We start from the raw sequence: 15,555 nt of genomic DNA on the forward strand, positions 1-15,555 counted from the left end.
TTTATTTTTTGGACATTTCCGTCTGTATTTATCCATATTTATTTTTTGTCAACTTAATCTATATTTATCCATATTTGTTATGAGTCTAAAAAAGAAAAAATATTAAACTGGTATTTTTCCACATTTATTTAAACAACAAATATGCAGTCATGATTGAATGCCTATCAGGTTTCAGTGATATGAACACCTGCGGAAGATAAATCAATGCCCTTATATGAAAATATGCACATTTCAGTATCAGCATTGTGCATATTAACTGCTTTTAAGCCTCTTTACTGAAATTCCTTTTTTTTTTTTAAACCACCTTACCTATCAATCCACACAGTTATTGGCCTGGAAGTCATGGCAAAGTGTATTTAGAATAACTCCAAAAGCACCCAATTTCTGTTTTTATCCACATTTAAAAATAAATACAGACAAGAAAATCAATGGTTTTCCATCCGTATGTATCTGTAAAAATCAGCAAAAACGGAAAACAGGGAGCCTTAGTTATAATCCTACTTCCGAAACCAGTTAAGGACCCACTGAGATGTGGATCCTACAGACAGCCTGCACAATCGGGGTTTATTCCCCATAAATCAACAGAACTCAATTTCCGCACGTTATTTGCCACACTGCACAGAACATCACCATCTGTTTCCGGCAGCTGCTGTGCTGCTCGATGCGGAAAAGGCTTTGGACTCGCTCTAGTGGCCTTTCCTGCATGCCACATTGTGCCGGCTCAGGGTACCGGACCGGTTTTTAGCAGTTGTTAAGATATTATATACACAGTCTATGGCGCGCATATGACTCAATGGTACGCTATCATCCGAGTTACAACTTACATGCGGAACACGGAAGGGATGCCCACTTTCTCCTTTATTGTTTGTGCTGGCACCAGACCCGCTGGTACGCCACTTGCAGGAGCGGCACAGCCATTGGGGCCTAAGGTTTAACACTGAATGCCTACAACTCACGTTATATGGAGATGATATCGTACTGTAAATGCGACACCCAGATGATAACCTGGTGCCACTTCTGCGCGAACTTACCATGTATGGCACCTTATCTGGTTTGTGCATTAACTGGAAAAAGTTGCAGGAGTTCCAATTGGCAGAGGTATCCTGTGGCAAGCTGGTGGATTATCCGCTGACGTGGTGTGAAGATTCCGTTAAATACCTTGGGATTCACATACACAGAGAGAAGGATCGTATCCTACAGCTGAACTATGGTCCGGTAATTGAAAAACTGAGGCACAACATAGAACGCTGGCTATCGCTGCCCCTGTCAATGGCGGGTAGAATAGCTATTGTTAAAATGGTGGTCCTCCTTTTTCCACAATATCCCAATTCCGTTATATAATGGCTTTTTCTCCAACCTTCGGACAATGCGGATACGTTTGGTGTGGGGTGGTATACAGCCTTGGATTAGCTGGGACACACTAATGCTGCCATATGAGAGAGGTGGGTTTGGGGTACCAAATTTTCAAATCTATTATCTGGTGGCACCGGAGAGCTTTGCTCGGCACTAGTACCATGCGCATATTAGGATTCCCTATTTCCCGATTTGGCTCTCCCGGCGTCACTTGAGACCCTGCTACCAGTCGGTTACTCGGACGAAGCACGGGATATTCAAACGCTCTCTACGACGCGCTGGGCATGGCACAAATTACTTAAGATAACTGGCTCACATATACTGTACTCACCTGTAATACCACTAGCGGGCAACGGCTGGATCCCCATTCTGCAGGAAACTCTTGTAAAGCGCACGATTGGCAAATTCCACTTGGCAACATTCGGAGACCTATTCCCTAGAGGGCATGTCTTTTCACGCACGGAAGACCCCCGCTTTCGAGAGGCTACTATCATGGATCACTCTGTTTTGCAGAAACTACAGAGAACCCTGAGAGCCAACATTTACAGCTATTCGTTAGAACCCCCTGAGTTCCCAATCCTGACCGGTATTATCAAAGATGTGGATGGAAAGCACCTTATGGCCAGAATGTATAAGCCTGCGGTACCCTTGTTGCCTTCCCGAGATGCTGGGGTGTGTGCGGCCTGGGAATGTGACCTTGGTCATTCCTTCACTGATATAAAATGGAGTAGGTGTTGTACACAAATTTGCTGGGTCTCTCCTAACCACCGTCACAAACTGTTGCACTTCAAATTTCTTTGGAGGGCATATAAGACGCCAAGTACACTACCGTATCAAACCTTCTTGCTCACACTAATGTCCCAAGTGTCGCACCCCAGATGCGGACTTTGCACACATTACGTGGACATGCACTAAAATAGGCAATTACTGGAAAGAAATATTTAGGGAAATTTCCATAATGACAGAAATGGTGATCACACCCACACCATTAATGGCATTGCTCGGGTATAAGCACGACCTCCCCAGATCCAAACGACGGTTTGTCGCCATTGCTTATTGCCAAACGTGAAGGGTCCAATAATTGGGGCAGTAAGCGCACACCAACAGTACACTCATGGCTGCGCAGTATAACCTATTGAAACACCAACAGTGACACCTATGCACAGTTACAACCACCTACTGCGAGACCCCTGGACATATGACAACCATCCCGTTCGTACTTGCGGGAAACACGGGACACTGATGACACTCCCACGCCACCGGGGCTCAATCCTGTAACGAATGAGACTGGGAGGGGTACACCAGAGGCAGCTGGGACATTGCAGGATTCGTAACTTTGATATGTGTGCTTTCCGCCCCCTGCAGGATGGGTATATTGTACACAATGTTAGCCTTGTACTACTATGTCTGCACCTTGTCTTGCGTTTTCATAAATATGGTTTACCCTATACTGCACTGTAACCATGGTTCTACTTTGTAAAAATTCAATAGAATTGTTTTTTTTTCTTTAAAAGGCTTATGTTCGCGCCCATTACAGTAGCCTTTTATTTTAGATTAATTCTGCAGTTTCAAAGTGTTCAAAATAACAACTGCCACTCCTACCCACTCCTAATGCAAACAGCAGTTTCCGGAAACAGCAGCTATGGGCCCCATCAGAATTATGAGGTTTGAGGGAACACCACAGAGCTCTTAATTTTCACCGAGTGATTTCATATACAAAAAGCAGCAGAAAAATCTGGCTGAAAGTCAGACCAAAAAAACGAGAATTTACTGATGGAATTGGGTCCGGGTATTACTGATTTCCCGGTAATTCCTCATTTCATAGTTGGCCACCAGGTTACTACTTGTAATGGGCTGGATTTTCCCAACCTCAGAGTATAGGGCCTCTCATAATGAGGGCCTCAATGGGGAAGTGCTGCCAGGGGTAATGGAAAATGGTCACAATAGTTGTGGTTTGAAAAATAGGGTGGGTATTGACTTAAGAAATGCTGCCATGGCATTACTGAATAAACAAGTGCAGCTATCACCATCCTCTAGGTGCTGATCAGTTTTACTTTCTATTTGCAGCTAGAAAGAATAGGAATACAAAAACATGACAGATGAGGCATTTTTAGCTGAATAACTGAGTTCTTAGTCAGGAACATTCATGTCAACCAATCCATAAAATACCAAGGTCCCACCATGAATATTTTGTAATCAAAGGGAAATTCTCCAAATTCTTCCACAAAATAATGTCTCGGAACAAAACAAGAATATCACAATATCACTCAAACAATCAACCATTGATTGGTTATTTGATAGGAGCAAAGCATGAAATTTTATCAGAATGATAATCATGTGCATCCAAAAAAGAGCCAGACTTTCATATAACACGCTAAAGAAAGCTGAGCAGATGTTCTTACACAGAAAACATTACATATGGATGAATGAGAGCGACTTGCTGTATATAACTCTATGTTGGAGACGCAAATACCCCATGTTCCAATTCCTAGCTTCAGATTTCCCAATCACCCCGGATGATCAAATAGCTGGGCATATAACAGCTGCCCAAACGTGTAAATCCCATGACATTTGGTAAACAATTGTAAATGTACTTGACACAAGTTGAGTCGAACAAGAGAACATTCACCTTTGTTCTTTCCCGCCAACCTATTCATCAGGTAGGACTTTCCAGTACGGTAGAGCCCCACGATGGCCACCACTACCACGGGCTGAGTGATATTTTTTAAAATCTCTATGGCTTCTTGTTTCACTACAAGTTCTCCTTCTGCTGTGTTTTCGATGAGGCACTCAGGAGCTGGCATACTGACCTGGGCAGCCATTATGTCTTACAGAGAAGGTAACAAATGGACCAGGTAAATGATGATGATGATGCAGGACACTGTTTTGGGATCTGTCAAGAAAAGGAAGGGTTATTATAATCAGCAATACTGTGATTGAACAAACGACAGTGTGTATACAGTGGGTTAAGAGTTTGAAACTATATAAACAAGCATTGGCATAGCCAATATGTCTCGCCTTTTGGAGGTGTAAGTATTTTTCATGTATATGAGGAGTCCATAAGTTATAATTTGCAAAGTATTCTGTAAATGAAATGCAAGTACCCACCCGTAGCAGTTTACTGTTTTACTGTTGTGTAGTTGAAGGCCTATTAAAGGGAGTTTGTTTTGGCTACTACTATTATGCAATAATAACAGTCAAAAAATGGACTCAGTTATTTTTTTTTGCATTCAAAAAGCAAATATACCTTTATTATACACACACTATTAAATACTATGGTGTAATTTCTAAATATTTGCAATACGCAGATGGAATCACGTTTCGTGACAATCTGAAATTATATTTTATTATGACAAATTATCATAACAACACGCAGGGCAAGGCTATTGGCTTTATGAAGGGGTTACCATATTAGAATGTAAAGCAAGGCAATTGTTTTTGTGAAGGGGTCACCGCATTTAATAACTGTAAGGGCAGAGAAAGGGGACCATTACGTAGAGGGGAGAGAAGAAGAGGACTGTTTTTAAAAAATAAAAAATGACAGGCTGAAAGGAAATAGGAAGAGAGGGTGTCTCACGGCGTGGAGACAGGGGGTGCATGCGAAGGAAAGAAGAGGGCAGAGAAAGGAGCCCATTACATAGAGGGGAGAGAAGAAGCAGAGGTCACAAGTTTGTAAGATAGGGGAAAGTTGAGAAAAAAGAAAGCCTGGGTCAATTAGAAACATGATCCAAGAATGCAAAGAATTCAGAAAAGGCGGGATATGCACCCGTCTTTGGCCATTTGTGTGCTTTCATTATTGAAAGCCACAGCAAAGGCCAATAAAATGTGACAACCACACGCACGAGCTTTAAGTAAGTGTGGAGTGTTTCCGAGAGGCACTCTGCTAGAGTAGCGCATGAGCTCTGCGCTAGGCTCGACCTAAAAAAGGAGCTAAAGAATTTTCCAGTAATAAACCCACAGGCTGCACTGTATGTATCCTACTACTGAAACCTACCAAAGTACGCTGTCATGGGTACGGTTTCCCTTGAGAATGAGTGGTTCAATGCACCTCTCTTTCGGATCAGAGGTGTGGCTTTGTGTCATAATTTCCCTTTTTCCGGCCAATGATAGTGCCTTCTTTTTTGCTCGCCAAGGGAGACCATGTTTCTTAATTTGTCTGCTAGACAAGGCTCTGTCTTTACAGTTTCTACTGATCACAGTTGTTTGCAGTAAGGTACCATGACACTGATTTTGAGTGGGCGGAGTTCATTGACCTTCTGAGCCAGTACCCAGTTTTGCATAGTATTACTGCACCCTGTAACTATAGGTTGCAAAAAATAGACTACAACCTTCCTTCAATGTTGGCAGGTCAAATCTGCCAGAACTTAAGAAGGGAAGAGTATGGTGTATATTGTGATATGTGGACTTTGGAACCAGAATCCAAGTGTTATTCCCCAAAAACACAGAATAGGTACAGTTTATCACACAGATAAAGTCTTACCCAGGGAGTCAAATTTTTATCAAGAGTGCTAAACAACATCAACCACTTTGTGGCACTCGTAATTGGGGTCTATCTCTTCCTCTGACTGCAAGAGGGATTGGGCACCAAAGTTTTTCTGGTCTTTTGCTTTCTCGTTGAACCTGGTGGGACCTAGCTGAACTTAGGGGGAGGCCAGGCGCGGCCGGTACAGGTAAGAGCGGCTGGGCGGTGGGTGGGGCGGGAGGGGGGAAGTCGACAGACGACGGGATAGGGAGAATAACATAAATACATAAAACCACTTACCTTGCGCTTGTCTTGGTGATGTAGCGAGCGCAAGGTAAGTGGTTTTATTAATTTATTTATTTTCCTATCCTGTCATCTGTCGACTAACCCCCTGCCCCCTGCCCCGCCTACCACTCTTACCTGTACCAGCTGCATCTGGAGGGAGTGGATCTATACTTTGCACATTTTAGTTACAATGCTTTTCTATCGATCCTTTGATACCCACGGTCATTCTCAGCAGGGTGGAACACGATCTCATCGCCACACATACCCCAGCCAAGTTACCAGGTTCATGTGTAACTAACTGCACCAGTAAGGGTTCTCTCTTTGCATTTTGGTGCTTGTAGTCATGTTTGTACCATTATAAAACCACTTCTGGAATTACCAAAATGAAAAGTAAAACCACTTTCTTAGATTAACTGGCTTCCAAGACCTAAAACGCAAAGAAAAATCCTTGACTGCAGAAGGTAGCCTCATGTGGAGCTTTGAAACTGTATTTACACGAAGTACATTGTGAGAACTTCACCACTTTACTGATACCAGCAAGCTGCCAAGTGGTAAAATATGTTAAACTTTACACAATCTCAGAAATTCCTCCAGTATTAAAGATAAAATGGCATTGGTGTAGAAATAAGCCCCATACATAGCTCTGCACAATCGGAAAGGAACTGTCCAAAGTTAGTAGAATTATTTCCTAATTCCATGTATGAGCAGCTAATCAAAGCAAGTGGTTTAGGTCTTTGGCGACTACCTCTTGCTTCTATTAAAAGAAAAACTCAAAAGGGCTTTTAGTCTGCCCATTACTTACCATTTATTGCTGAGATTGTCACTCTCATTTTCTTGCTTGTTATTGATGACCAGGAGTCCGCTTCGGCATTGCTTCAGTATGTTTCCATTTAATTGCTTCTTCTTTAGAACATGAGCCAACTACTTAGTGCTTCCTTGATTAGTGTTCTTATGTGTTGCTTGCACTTGGCGCTTGTATTTATGTTCACTTCAACACCATTACAGTTAACCCCTTCAGTGCCACGCCCTTTCCCCCTCCTGTGCCGGGCGTTGCATTAGTGGGTGGGGCCCATGACGAGATAGTCTCGTCATGGGCACAGCGCAACCGTGCTCCATGACAAGACTATCTCGTCATGGGCACTGAAGAGGTTAAATGTAAACAATTTGCAATAATAATTTAAACATAACGTGTCAATTACTGAAACCTACAAATTGCCCATTTGTTGCTTTAAATATACTTCTGTTGTTTATCAGTGTTGTAATACAGTATTTCCAAAACACATTTTTACCGCTCCATAACTTTTTTTGCGTTGTCTATAATATCGCAGCTATCTCCCTCTGCAGAAAGAAGGTACTCCTGCTTTAAATACAAGATTCCTAACCTGTCAACTGCTGTCCCCCATCTAGTGCTGAGCCCTTTTTAGTTCAAGCATTTGAGACCTCTTGTATATACTTGAGTATATACTTCTCTTGTGGGCTTAAAACCATCACTCAGCTTTTCATTTGTTTGTATCAGTGTCCTTTAAAAGTTCTTGCTTGCTAGTGGTCAGCCCTGCCTTTTTGTCCCTCCTTTTTCTTTTTTGTTTAATCCCATGGAGCAGGAACCAAGTACTGTATCATTACGCTTTGGTTGTTTCTGTTGTGTGGGGTACTATTTTTTCTTGGTTTCCTTCTCGTGTTTCGGTGGTTGCGTAATCAGCTTAGGTGCCCATAGCTGCTTGTTTTAGTTGGTGTCAGATCGTCTTTTCCGAATGTTGTGTTGCATTTAGCTGACGGCATTTTCAATATACTATCGCCTCGCAACGCGTCCACAGAACAGGAGATACCACACCCACTCACCACCCTAGCAAGGCTTTCCTTTATTTTTAATTTATGTGCTTTTGGCAGATGCTAGAATGTGCTTCAGGTAAACCTGCGTATCTTGTTTTGTCCAGTCAATGTTTAAAGTACAAAAAAAATTAAAACAAAGCATTTACGGCGCTTTAGAAAAATGAGTGGTGAATTTCAGTTAGAAGCTGATAGTAGGGTTTCAGTAGGTACAAAGGTAGATATGCTAGTGTTATTTTTAGGTTAGAGGCTGCTGTGTTGTATATTCCTTAATGTCATTACATATTTCAATGAGAAAATTGCTATCTTTTCATATTTTATGTAGTGGATATGAGCCTGCCAAATTCCAAGAAGCCAGAACTTTTGTGTTGTTCACAATGGACAGCTTACATCCATTCTGTTTCCGTTGTAGTCCTTCTACTTTCTTTATTAAAATTCTAGGCTTGTGTCCACTTTCTATTTCCATGCCTTGAGAGACTTGACCACTAAAGCAAAGGAGAGCTGTGCATGCACATTGTGTTAGCGCTGGGCATAGGACAGGAGGAATGCTGCTTCTCAAGATGGCAGCAGAGGGAGGAGGGTAGGAGATGAACGATATTAAGACCCAGTTCACCACCCGAGAAGGCCTCTGCAAGCTGCTGCGCTGCTTTGAATATAGATTTCCTAACCCAGATGTCTTTTAACTCGCAAAGCTCCAATTCCATCAAGTTTTCCATTTTCAATGTCAATGACAAGTCTAGCAATGGGGACCAGGTCTGCTTCAATGTGTGTCGGGAGCTTTAGTTCTATATCTAAAAAGGCGTGCACAAGGTGAGGTTGTCAGGGGTCTTGGGCTGCCATAGGAGGTTGTGTCAGAAGGGAGCAGTCCATGGGCCCTGTGTATTTGTCTTGCTGTACTTTAGTGTGTGCATTGCCGTTGTGGGAACCTCTAGTGTTTAAAGAAGGAAGAACATTAGTCCTTTAGTTGTTGCTCCTTGGAGCTTTCTCTTTTGAGAGTGCCTGGTCCTAGGAATATTGCCTCAGCCGCTTTGTGGTGCATGGTGTATTTTCGCTTTGTCCTGCCTGTTAGAACATATTATGGTGGAGTGGACTCAATATGTAATTTTATGTACATAGTGCTTACTACTCTTGATGAGGCTTTGAAGCACTTTACTGCTAGTTGCACGCTATTCACAGAACCTTTTCTGCTAAAGTCTCTAATATTCTGTGTGCAAGAGAGAGAGAGCGACTCACAACCTACATATATCACTTAGGCTGCATACAAATTCTGGATAATTATACTTCAATACAACGAGCTCAGTTTAATGTTGTACATTAGCTTGGAATTAACTTGATAAACTGTGAAAAACATTTTCGTTTTCACTTCCGTAATTTTTACACGTTATCCACAGCTTTCTAAAAACACATTTCTGAATATTTTTCCATATTTAGAGACAATTCAACAGCCTCTAGATATATTTATAACACAGAATAGATGGCACCTCTCAAAATAAGTTAAAAAAAAAAAGAGAGACTGAGGGCGGTGTCCCTGAAGCGGGCGCCGTGCTCAGTGCTAAAGTAAAAAAAACACAGCGTGGTGTCCCTGAAATGGGCGCCGCGCTCAGTGTTCAAGTCAAAACAAAACAAGCATTGGCATAGCCAATAGGTCTCGCCTTTGGGCCCTTATAAGTGTTTAGACATGCAACAGTTGCATAACTAAATACTTATAAGGTCCAAAAGCGAGACCTATTGGCTATGCAAAGCGAAAGTGAAAGTGATCGCGATCACGATCAAACATAAAAGCGGCCGCGCGAGTGAAAGTAATTGCGGTAAAGCGCGGCGCGCGCGCCCGCGCACATGCACTGTGGCTCTAGGCTGGCCTGGTAGCACTTTTTGGAGCCCTCTCAATAAGTCTCGCCAGACCAGCGCATGCGCTGGGTCAGGCGAGACCTAAAAACAGAGCATGGTGTCCCTGAATCAGGCACAACTTCATAGGGAGGGGCGTCCTCTCGCCCCAAACCAATCGCACAGCTCAATTACGCCATTTTGGCATTCTTTACTCCTTTATATTCATCAATATGTTCCTTATATTCCATCATCTTTTTTCATTTTTGTTACATTTATATGTTCATCCACACGTGGGATTTTATGCCATTTTCCAAATTTCTAATGTCCCAGATGTGTCCGTCCGGACCTCTTTACATGAACACGACTGAAGCAGAAGTTCGTAAAAGGCAGTGGTTATTCAGAAATCAGGCGCCGCGCTCAGTGTTATAGTTAAATAAAAAAAGTGTTAAAGTGAAATAAAAAAAAAGACAGAGCGTGGTGTCCCTGAAGCTGGCATCGTGCTCAACATGAAAGTTTAATTAAAAATAAAACTTGAAACTGAGCGCGGTGTTCCTATAGTGGGTGCCGCTCTCAGCAGTGCTGCAAATATAAACAAGCTTTGGCATAGCCAATAGGTCTCGCCATTGGGGGCCTTATAAGTGTTTAGCCATGCTGCCCTAAGTCCTGGCTTACTCTTGAAATTCGGGATTAAGTCTGTAATACTATAAGAGTATGACCCAGTTGCATCTTTGGTAATCCTGCCCTAAGTGTTTGAATATATGACTGCATGCACAAGTGTGTTTGCATGCAGCTCTGTGATGGACTGTGCTAGATTACTATTGTGAAATATGAACTGCACAGTAACAAAAGGATCTCTGTGACAAAAGCAGTAACCCACAAAGCTATGCACATACAATACACTGCTGTGATCTGCGTGGTACACATGCTTTGCAGCAGCCATATTAACCCTTTTGCGCTACCACAGATTAGTCAAAACTGCCACTAGACAAAACTCAAGCTCATTCCAGAAGAAAGATTAATCACCAGAGATATTTTGACAATTTTATTGTCAGAGAAACTGCTGTATATACACAAGGCGGCAGATTTACAAGCCCCTTGCGACACTTTTACGCCGCCATTGCTTCACTTTTGTGACGCAGCGGCAGCGTAAACCATGCGCCACATTGCGACTTATTTACAACGTGACGCTTCTAGGCAGATGTGTCACGTTGTAAAGCACTGTGTCACATGAAACCTGCGTCCGGTTTCATGTGGGCATTCCGTCGCAGTGTGGACGTTCCGTGGGAGGAAAGCCTCGGAAAAGTGACGCAGTGAACTCAGTCACTTTTCCGACGCCGCTGTGTCAAAACCTTGCGCCTGCTTGAAGCAGGCGTAAGGTGTGACGCAGAATGTTGGAGAGAGGCCGGATTGGAACACTGCTGGAGTTGCGTCGGTCCCGCGACCCGACTCCCGCACTGCGCCAACCTTACGCCGGCAGATACGTCATGCATCTGCCTATCCGTGCGCCACGGTGCGCCGCACGGAAAGTTTTGCGTGACGCATCTTTCCATGCTCATCCCTTCTGATTTGCAGGGATGCGCCAGAAGTTGTAAATCTGCCCCTAGGAATTTTGCAGCAGCCTAACTAAAACCAGCTGAAAGAGAAGCCTCTGGTGACCATGTTGCCAACTTTAGGATTACGAGGCGCGTACAGAGTAATAAACACTTCAATGCCTCGTCAGGAGGAATGAGACGATACAAAACTGATAAAATACAATACTGACAACGGTATCCAACTCGCATGCCACCCAGTGCTTAACATGGAAAAATAGAAGTGCAGGTACTATTTAACAGAGTACCTGCTTGTTTCTGAGAAGTGCTGTTACTCTCCAATTAAAAGTATTACGTTTTTCTTGAGAAGTGCAGGTACTCTCTTTCTCTCACAATAAAAAAGTGCCGGGACTCAGTACCGGACAGTACCGGCCCATTCTAAGCGCTGATGCCACCTTCATTTAAATTGCTCCACAAGTTTCTGGGAAGTGATGCAGTCTGGTGGCTGAGCTGGAGACTGTCAATCGAGGCTACCCAAATTCTGATTCCAACAGCGTGTCCGCGTGTGACCCTGGACAGGTATCTGTCCCCTTCCTTACAGATATCATGACTACCTTAAAACAGGTGATCATCCACAGAGTAAAGGGTGCTAAAGGAGACACTTGTCTCTGGCAGAGGACACTTCCACTGAAATATTGCAACTAATGTTCAGTATAGAATGGACAGAATTTGTAAAGCACAAGACGCGAGGGTTGGTAGAATGTTATGTTAGAGAGCTTGGGTGACGCCAGCTGCATTAATTATCTGCCAATAGCCAACCCAGTGATGCTGAGAATGGCAATATAGGTGATATCAGTGAAGAGTTAGATGAAGCAGTTTTGGTAAATAAAGAAATTCCAAAACACACTAAGGACACAATCACCCCCCCTTCCCAGGTGGACCCTGTCCTATTATTCCTGATGCTTTCTGTAATACTTCAGTTTTTTGCCTTTATTACCTCCCTGTGTTCATTCTCCGCTCTGCACAGCAGCCCAGCTGAACTCACACTAGCACCCTGAAGTAGTAGATTATCGCAGACGGCACTTAATATTGAACTGGAATAACACCACAGACCTTGCTTGGTGTAGAGTCTAGACCCTGGTGTCTACAATAACTGTGCGTTCACAAAAAGAAAAACATGCGAAGCACGCCAAAGACTCAGAAATGCCACAAAAGGCACACTGCATCATCAGATGTGTTTTGGGCTAAAAACAAATTGATATTTGGATGTGCGACAGAACAAAGGTTTTCATACCACGTGTGTACATTAGAGCTATCAGCTGACACAGAAGGAACAGTCGAAAAGGGAATGCAAGAAGTAATGTATTTTTTAAGAGCATTCTTTCGACCCCTAAGCATAATTATGCTAACTAAGGTTACTTTCTGAAAGTTGGCAGTGAACATGTTCCTGGTTGTGCCACAGAATGTGGACATCAGTCCGACCATATACTACATGCAGCCACGCGGTGAGTGACACAGAGAAGGAAAGTCCAATTACACAGGCGGAATGGGTACCCGTTGGGGGGCTGGTGGCCAAACTGTCTAGTTTTGTACCAGCGTGGCCGCGCGCGCGAGGGGAGGGGGGGGGGGGGGGGTCTGGATGGCAACATCTCTACTGCGTTCAAATGCTCACATTTCTCGGTTGACTCAAAGTGTGTGATGCTGGGCAAACGTCTTTTCATGGAGAGGTCCATTTGTTATTCGCCTAGAGAGCAGGGCTCAGAAAGGGTTCGGGCCCTTCTGTCAAGCACTATAGACAGGAAGGGGGCAGTGGACAGCCTACGAGCCGCTGGGTGTTCGGAATCTCACAAGTTTCCGAGCTCACGGGGTTCTTGCTCGGTGAAGCCTGAAGTGTGGGCAACTGCGTGAGCGGTGATCGTGAAATGCCTTGGCTGACAACGGAGATTTCATATAGAAACAATTTTTCAAGGTCGGATACACCAGGTCCCACGGGATGCTGCTACTTCTTGCTCGGTTGCTCACTCAGACTTCTTTACACACCATGAGATGGACGAAAGTCCTCAAACAGCTGTTTCCTCCCAGTGTCATTTGGAGGCGCAGATATTCTACGCTCCGCGGTTAAGTCTCACAACGCGTCCTTGGAAGAGCGGCCGGATCCTGATGGGGCTCCACCGTGCAGAGCCGTTGGGCAGGGTGTGGTGTTGTGGGCTCTAGGCCCACATGCTGCTACAAGACTGACGCAGACACAGTGTTCCTGGTTAACCAACTGGCCCGGAGCACGTGCACTCGGGCCCCTTTATTAGCCGGGTCACATCACTCGTGACGCCGGTGATGGATGGGTGTGGGGTGTGTGTGTGCCCACTCCCATAGGGGAGTGGCTACTAACTCTGTGCCTGTCGAGACACTAGAAGGTGTCTCGCAGGGCACAACATTCCTCCCAAATTTTAATAAAAACAAAAGTTCCCTAGTCCAACCTGTAGGGAGAAATAACAATGAAATATACACCACAGGGTCCATCAGTTTCTCGGGTCAGGCATCCAGAAGGCAACAGACCAGGACTGGTGACTCCAACAGTAGCAGGACGATCTCGGCGAGCCTTCATCATTTAACCTGTGTGATTCAGGACACGAATGCTTGCTTGAAGATGTCCGCGGCACTCTAGTAACATGTCTGTGGAATCATGCCCTTTGGTCCCAGATGGCTTCCTTTTGCTGATCTTGAGGATGGCGTGTGGTGATTAACAACAGCTCATTAACTGGGTGCGTCAAGATCATGGTTAGAGTCCATGGTGAAAGTTCACTGGGTTATTTCTGTATAGTCGGAAGTCTCTATGAGGCTGTTTTGCTGTGTCCGGTGACCTGTCGGTGGGACAATGTCTCTTCCAGCTCTCCCGCCTGGGGAGGCCCTTCTTCGGGCTTGCCACGGGACTGCTGATAGGCTGCGATTGGGGCTGCGTATGTGCCGGCTGGGGGCAGCTGCAAGCCACAGAGGAGCCAGTAGCCAGTCTCTCGCACAAACCTCAAGGGTGTATGGATCTTGGTCAGGACATGCTCTCCCTGCCACAGTTCAGGTGCGTGCAAACCAGGTTAACAAGTAGCCTCTGAGTTTTCTTGTTGGCTAGTTAGACAATAGCATAGGACTCCGCTCCATGTGTCTTCAAGATTGTGTCGGTTGACGCACTTGATGAGAACTGGCATGGTGGTGTTGCCATCCGTGTTGTGAATCTGGACGATGGCGTGTGACGACTTGCCTTGATTGGTGCAGGCATCTAGTCGGGAGTCGATCACCTGAGGCAGGGAGTGGCCAGGTACTTCCATGTTCTCTGGGGAGACATTGGCATTTGTGAACTTGTGCTTCTTGGGCTGTTGGGATTTTGATGACGGAGGAGTGATGAACACGCTGAGGAACGTCAGGCTTGAGACTCGGTTCGCGCAGGCTGTGGGTCTTACTCTCAGACTCCCGCTGTGCGGCTGCCAGTTCCTTCTCGGACTATCATCCTCTTCCCTTGCTGTGTCAGGACTCACTCCTGTTGTAGCTTGGGTTCTCTTCATCGTCCGGCCCTGCCAATCGTGACTTCCCCTTCTGGCCTCAGTTGGTTGTCCGATTCTTGGTGCGGACCCTCCGGTCACACTTCCACATTTCTTGCTGAGTGCGGTGTCATGCCCATGGCACTGATGACATAGCTACCATTGGGCCTGGACGACAGGTGGTGACAATTAACTAGGAGATGAAGCTTCTGGATGGACGTCGTAGCCACAGGATTGCCTCTTCTGGATCTTCTCTTGCACCTCTGGCATTTGCGGTCAGGAGCAGGGATGCCACTCAACTGCCGACACTCGGGGCTAGACGGTCTCACTGTGAAGCAATGGGAGCAACGTGGTTTGCGCTTGCTGCGGCTTACGTGTGGTCCTCCCTTGGTGCTGTTGCCAGGGCCGTCGGTCTACCTTGGTTGCGGTCTGGTGTCTCTGGAGGTGTTCTTGGCTTGTGGTGCTTCGAGTCCTCGTGCTTCTCCTCTCTTGGTCTGACATGCCTGCGTTTGTCCGGCTCTTCGGGGTGACACGATCTCCACTCTTCTTCGGCTTCTCCTCCAGGTGCAGTGACAGCCACCATGTTCTAACAAGGCCAACAGGCCTATTAACTTCAATGGTCTCTTGACCATCCAGGTGAGACTTCAGTCGCTCTTTTCGGCTGCATGGCGAGCAGCCTCTCATCTTGGGTGCTCCTTCTTCAGGCAGCTTCTCAACGCTCCTCCTCCGGATGTTCCCTCTCTAG

General features: G+C 45.1%; 1 protein-coding gene across 4 annotated transcripts in view; it reads right to left on the minus strand.

The window, feature by feature from the left end:
• LOC146784476 (guanylate-binding protein 6-like) overlaps window positions 1-15,555 on the minus strand; it is a 735,489-nt gene that overhangs the window by 535,846 nt on the left and 184,088 nt on the right. For all 4 annotated transcript variants that reach the window (XM_085633276.1, XM_085633273.1, XM_085633275.1 and 1 more), the window contains exon 2: window positions 3,983-4,246. In XM_085633276.1, the coding sequence (XP_085489402.1) occupies window positions 3,983-4,175 (193 nt within the window). In that variant the 5' untranslated portion in view covers window positions 4,176-4,246. The remainder of the gene's footprint in view (window positions 1-3,982; window positions 4,247-15,555) is intronic.

The sequence above is a fragment of the Triturus cristatus genome, chromosome 11 (genome assembly GCF_964204655.1).
Source record: "Triturus cristatus chromosome 11, aTriCri1.1, whole genome shotgun sequence".
NCBI classification, from domain to species: Eukaryota; Metazoa; Chordata; class Amphibia; order Caudata; family Salamandridae; genus Triturus; species Triturus cristatus.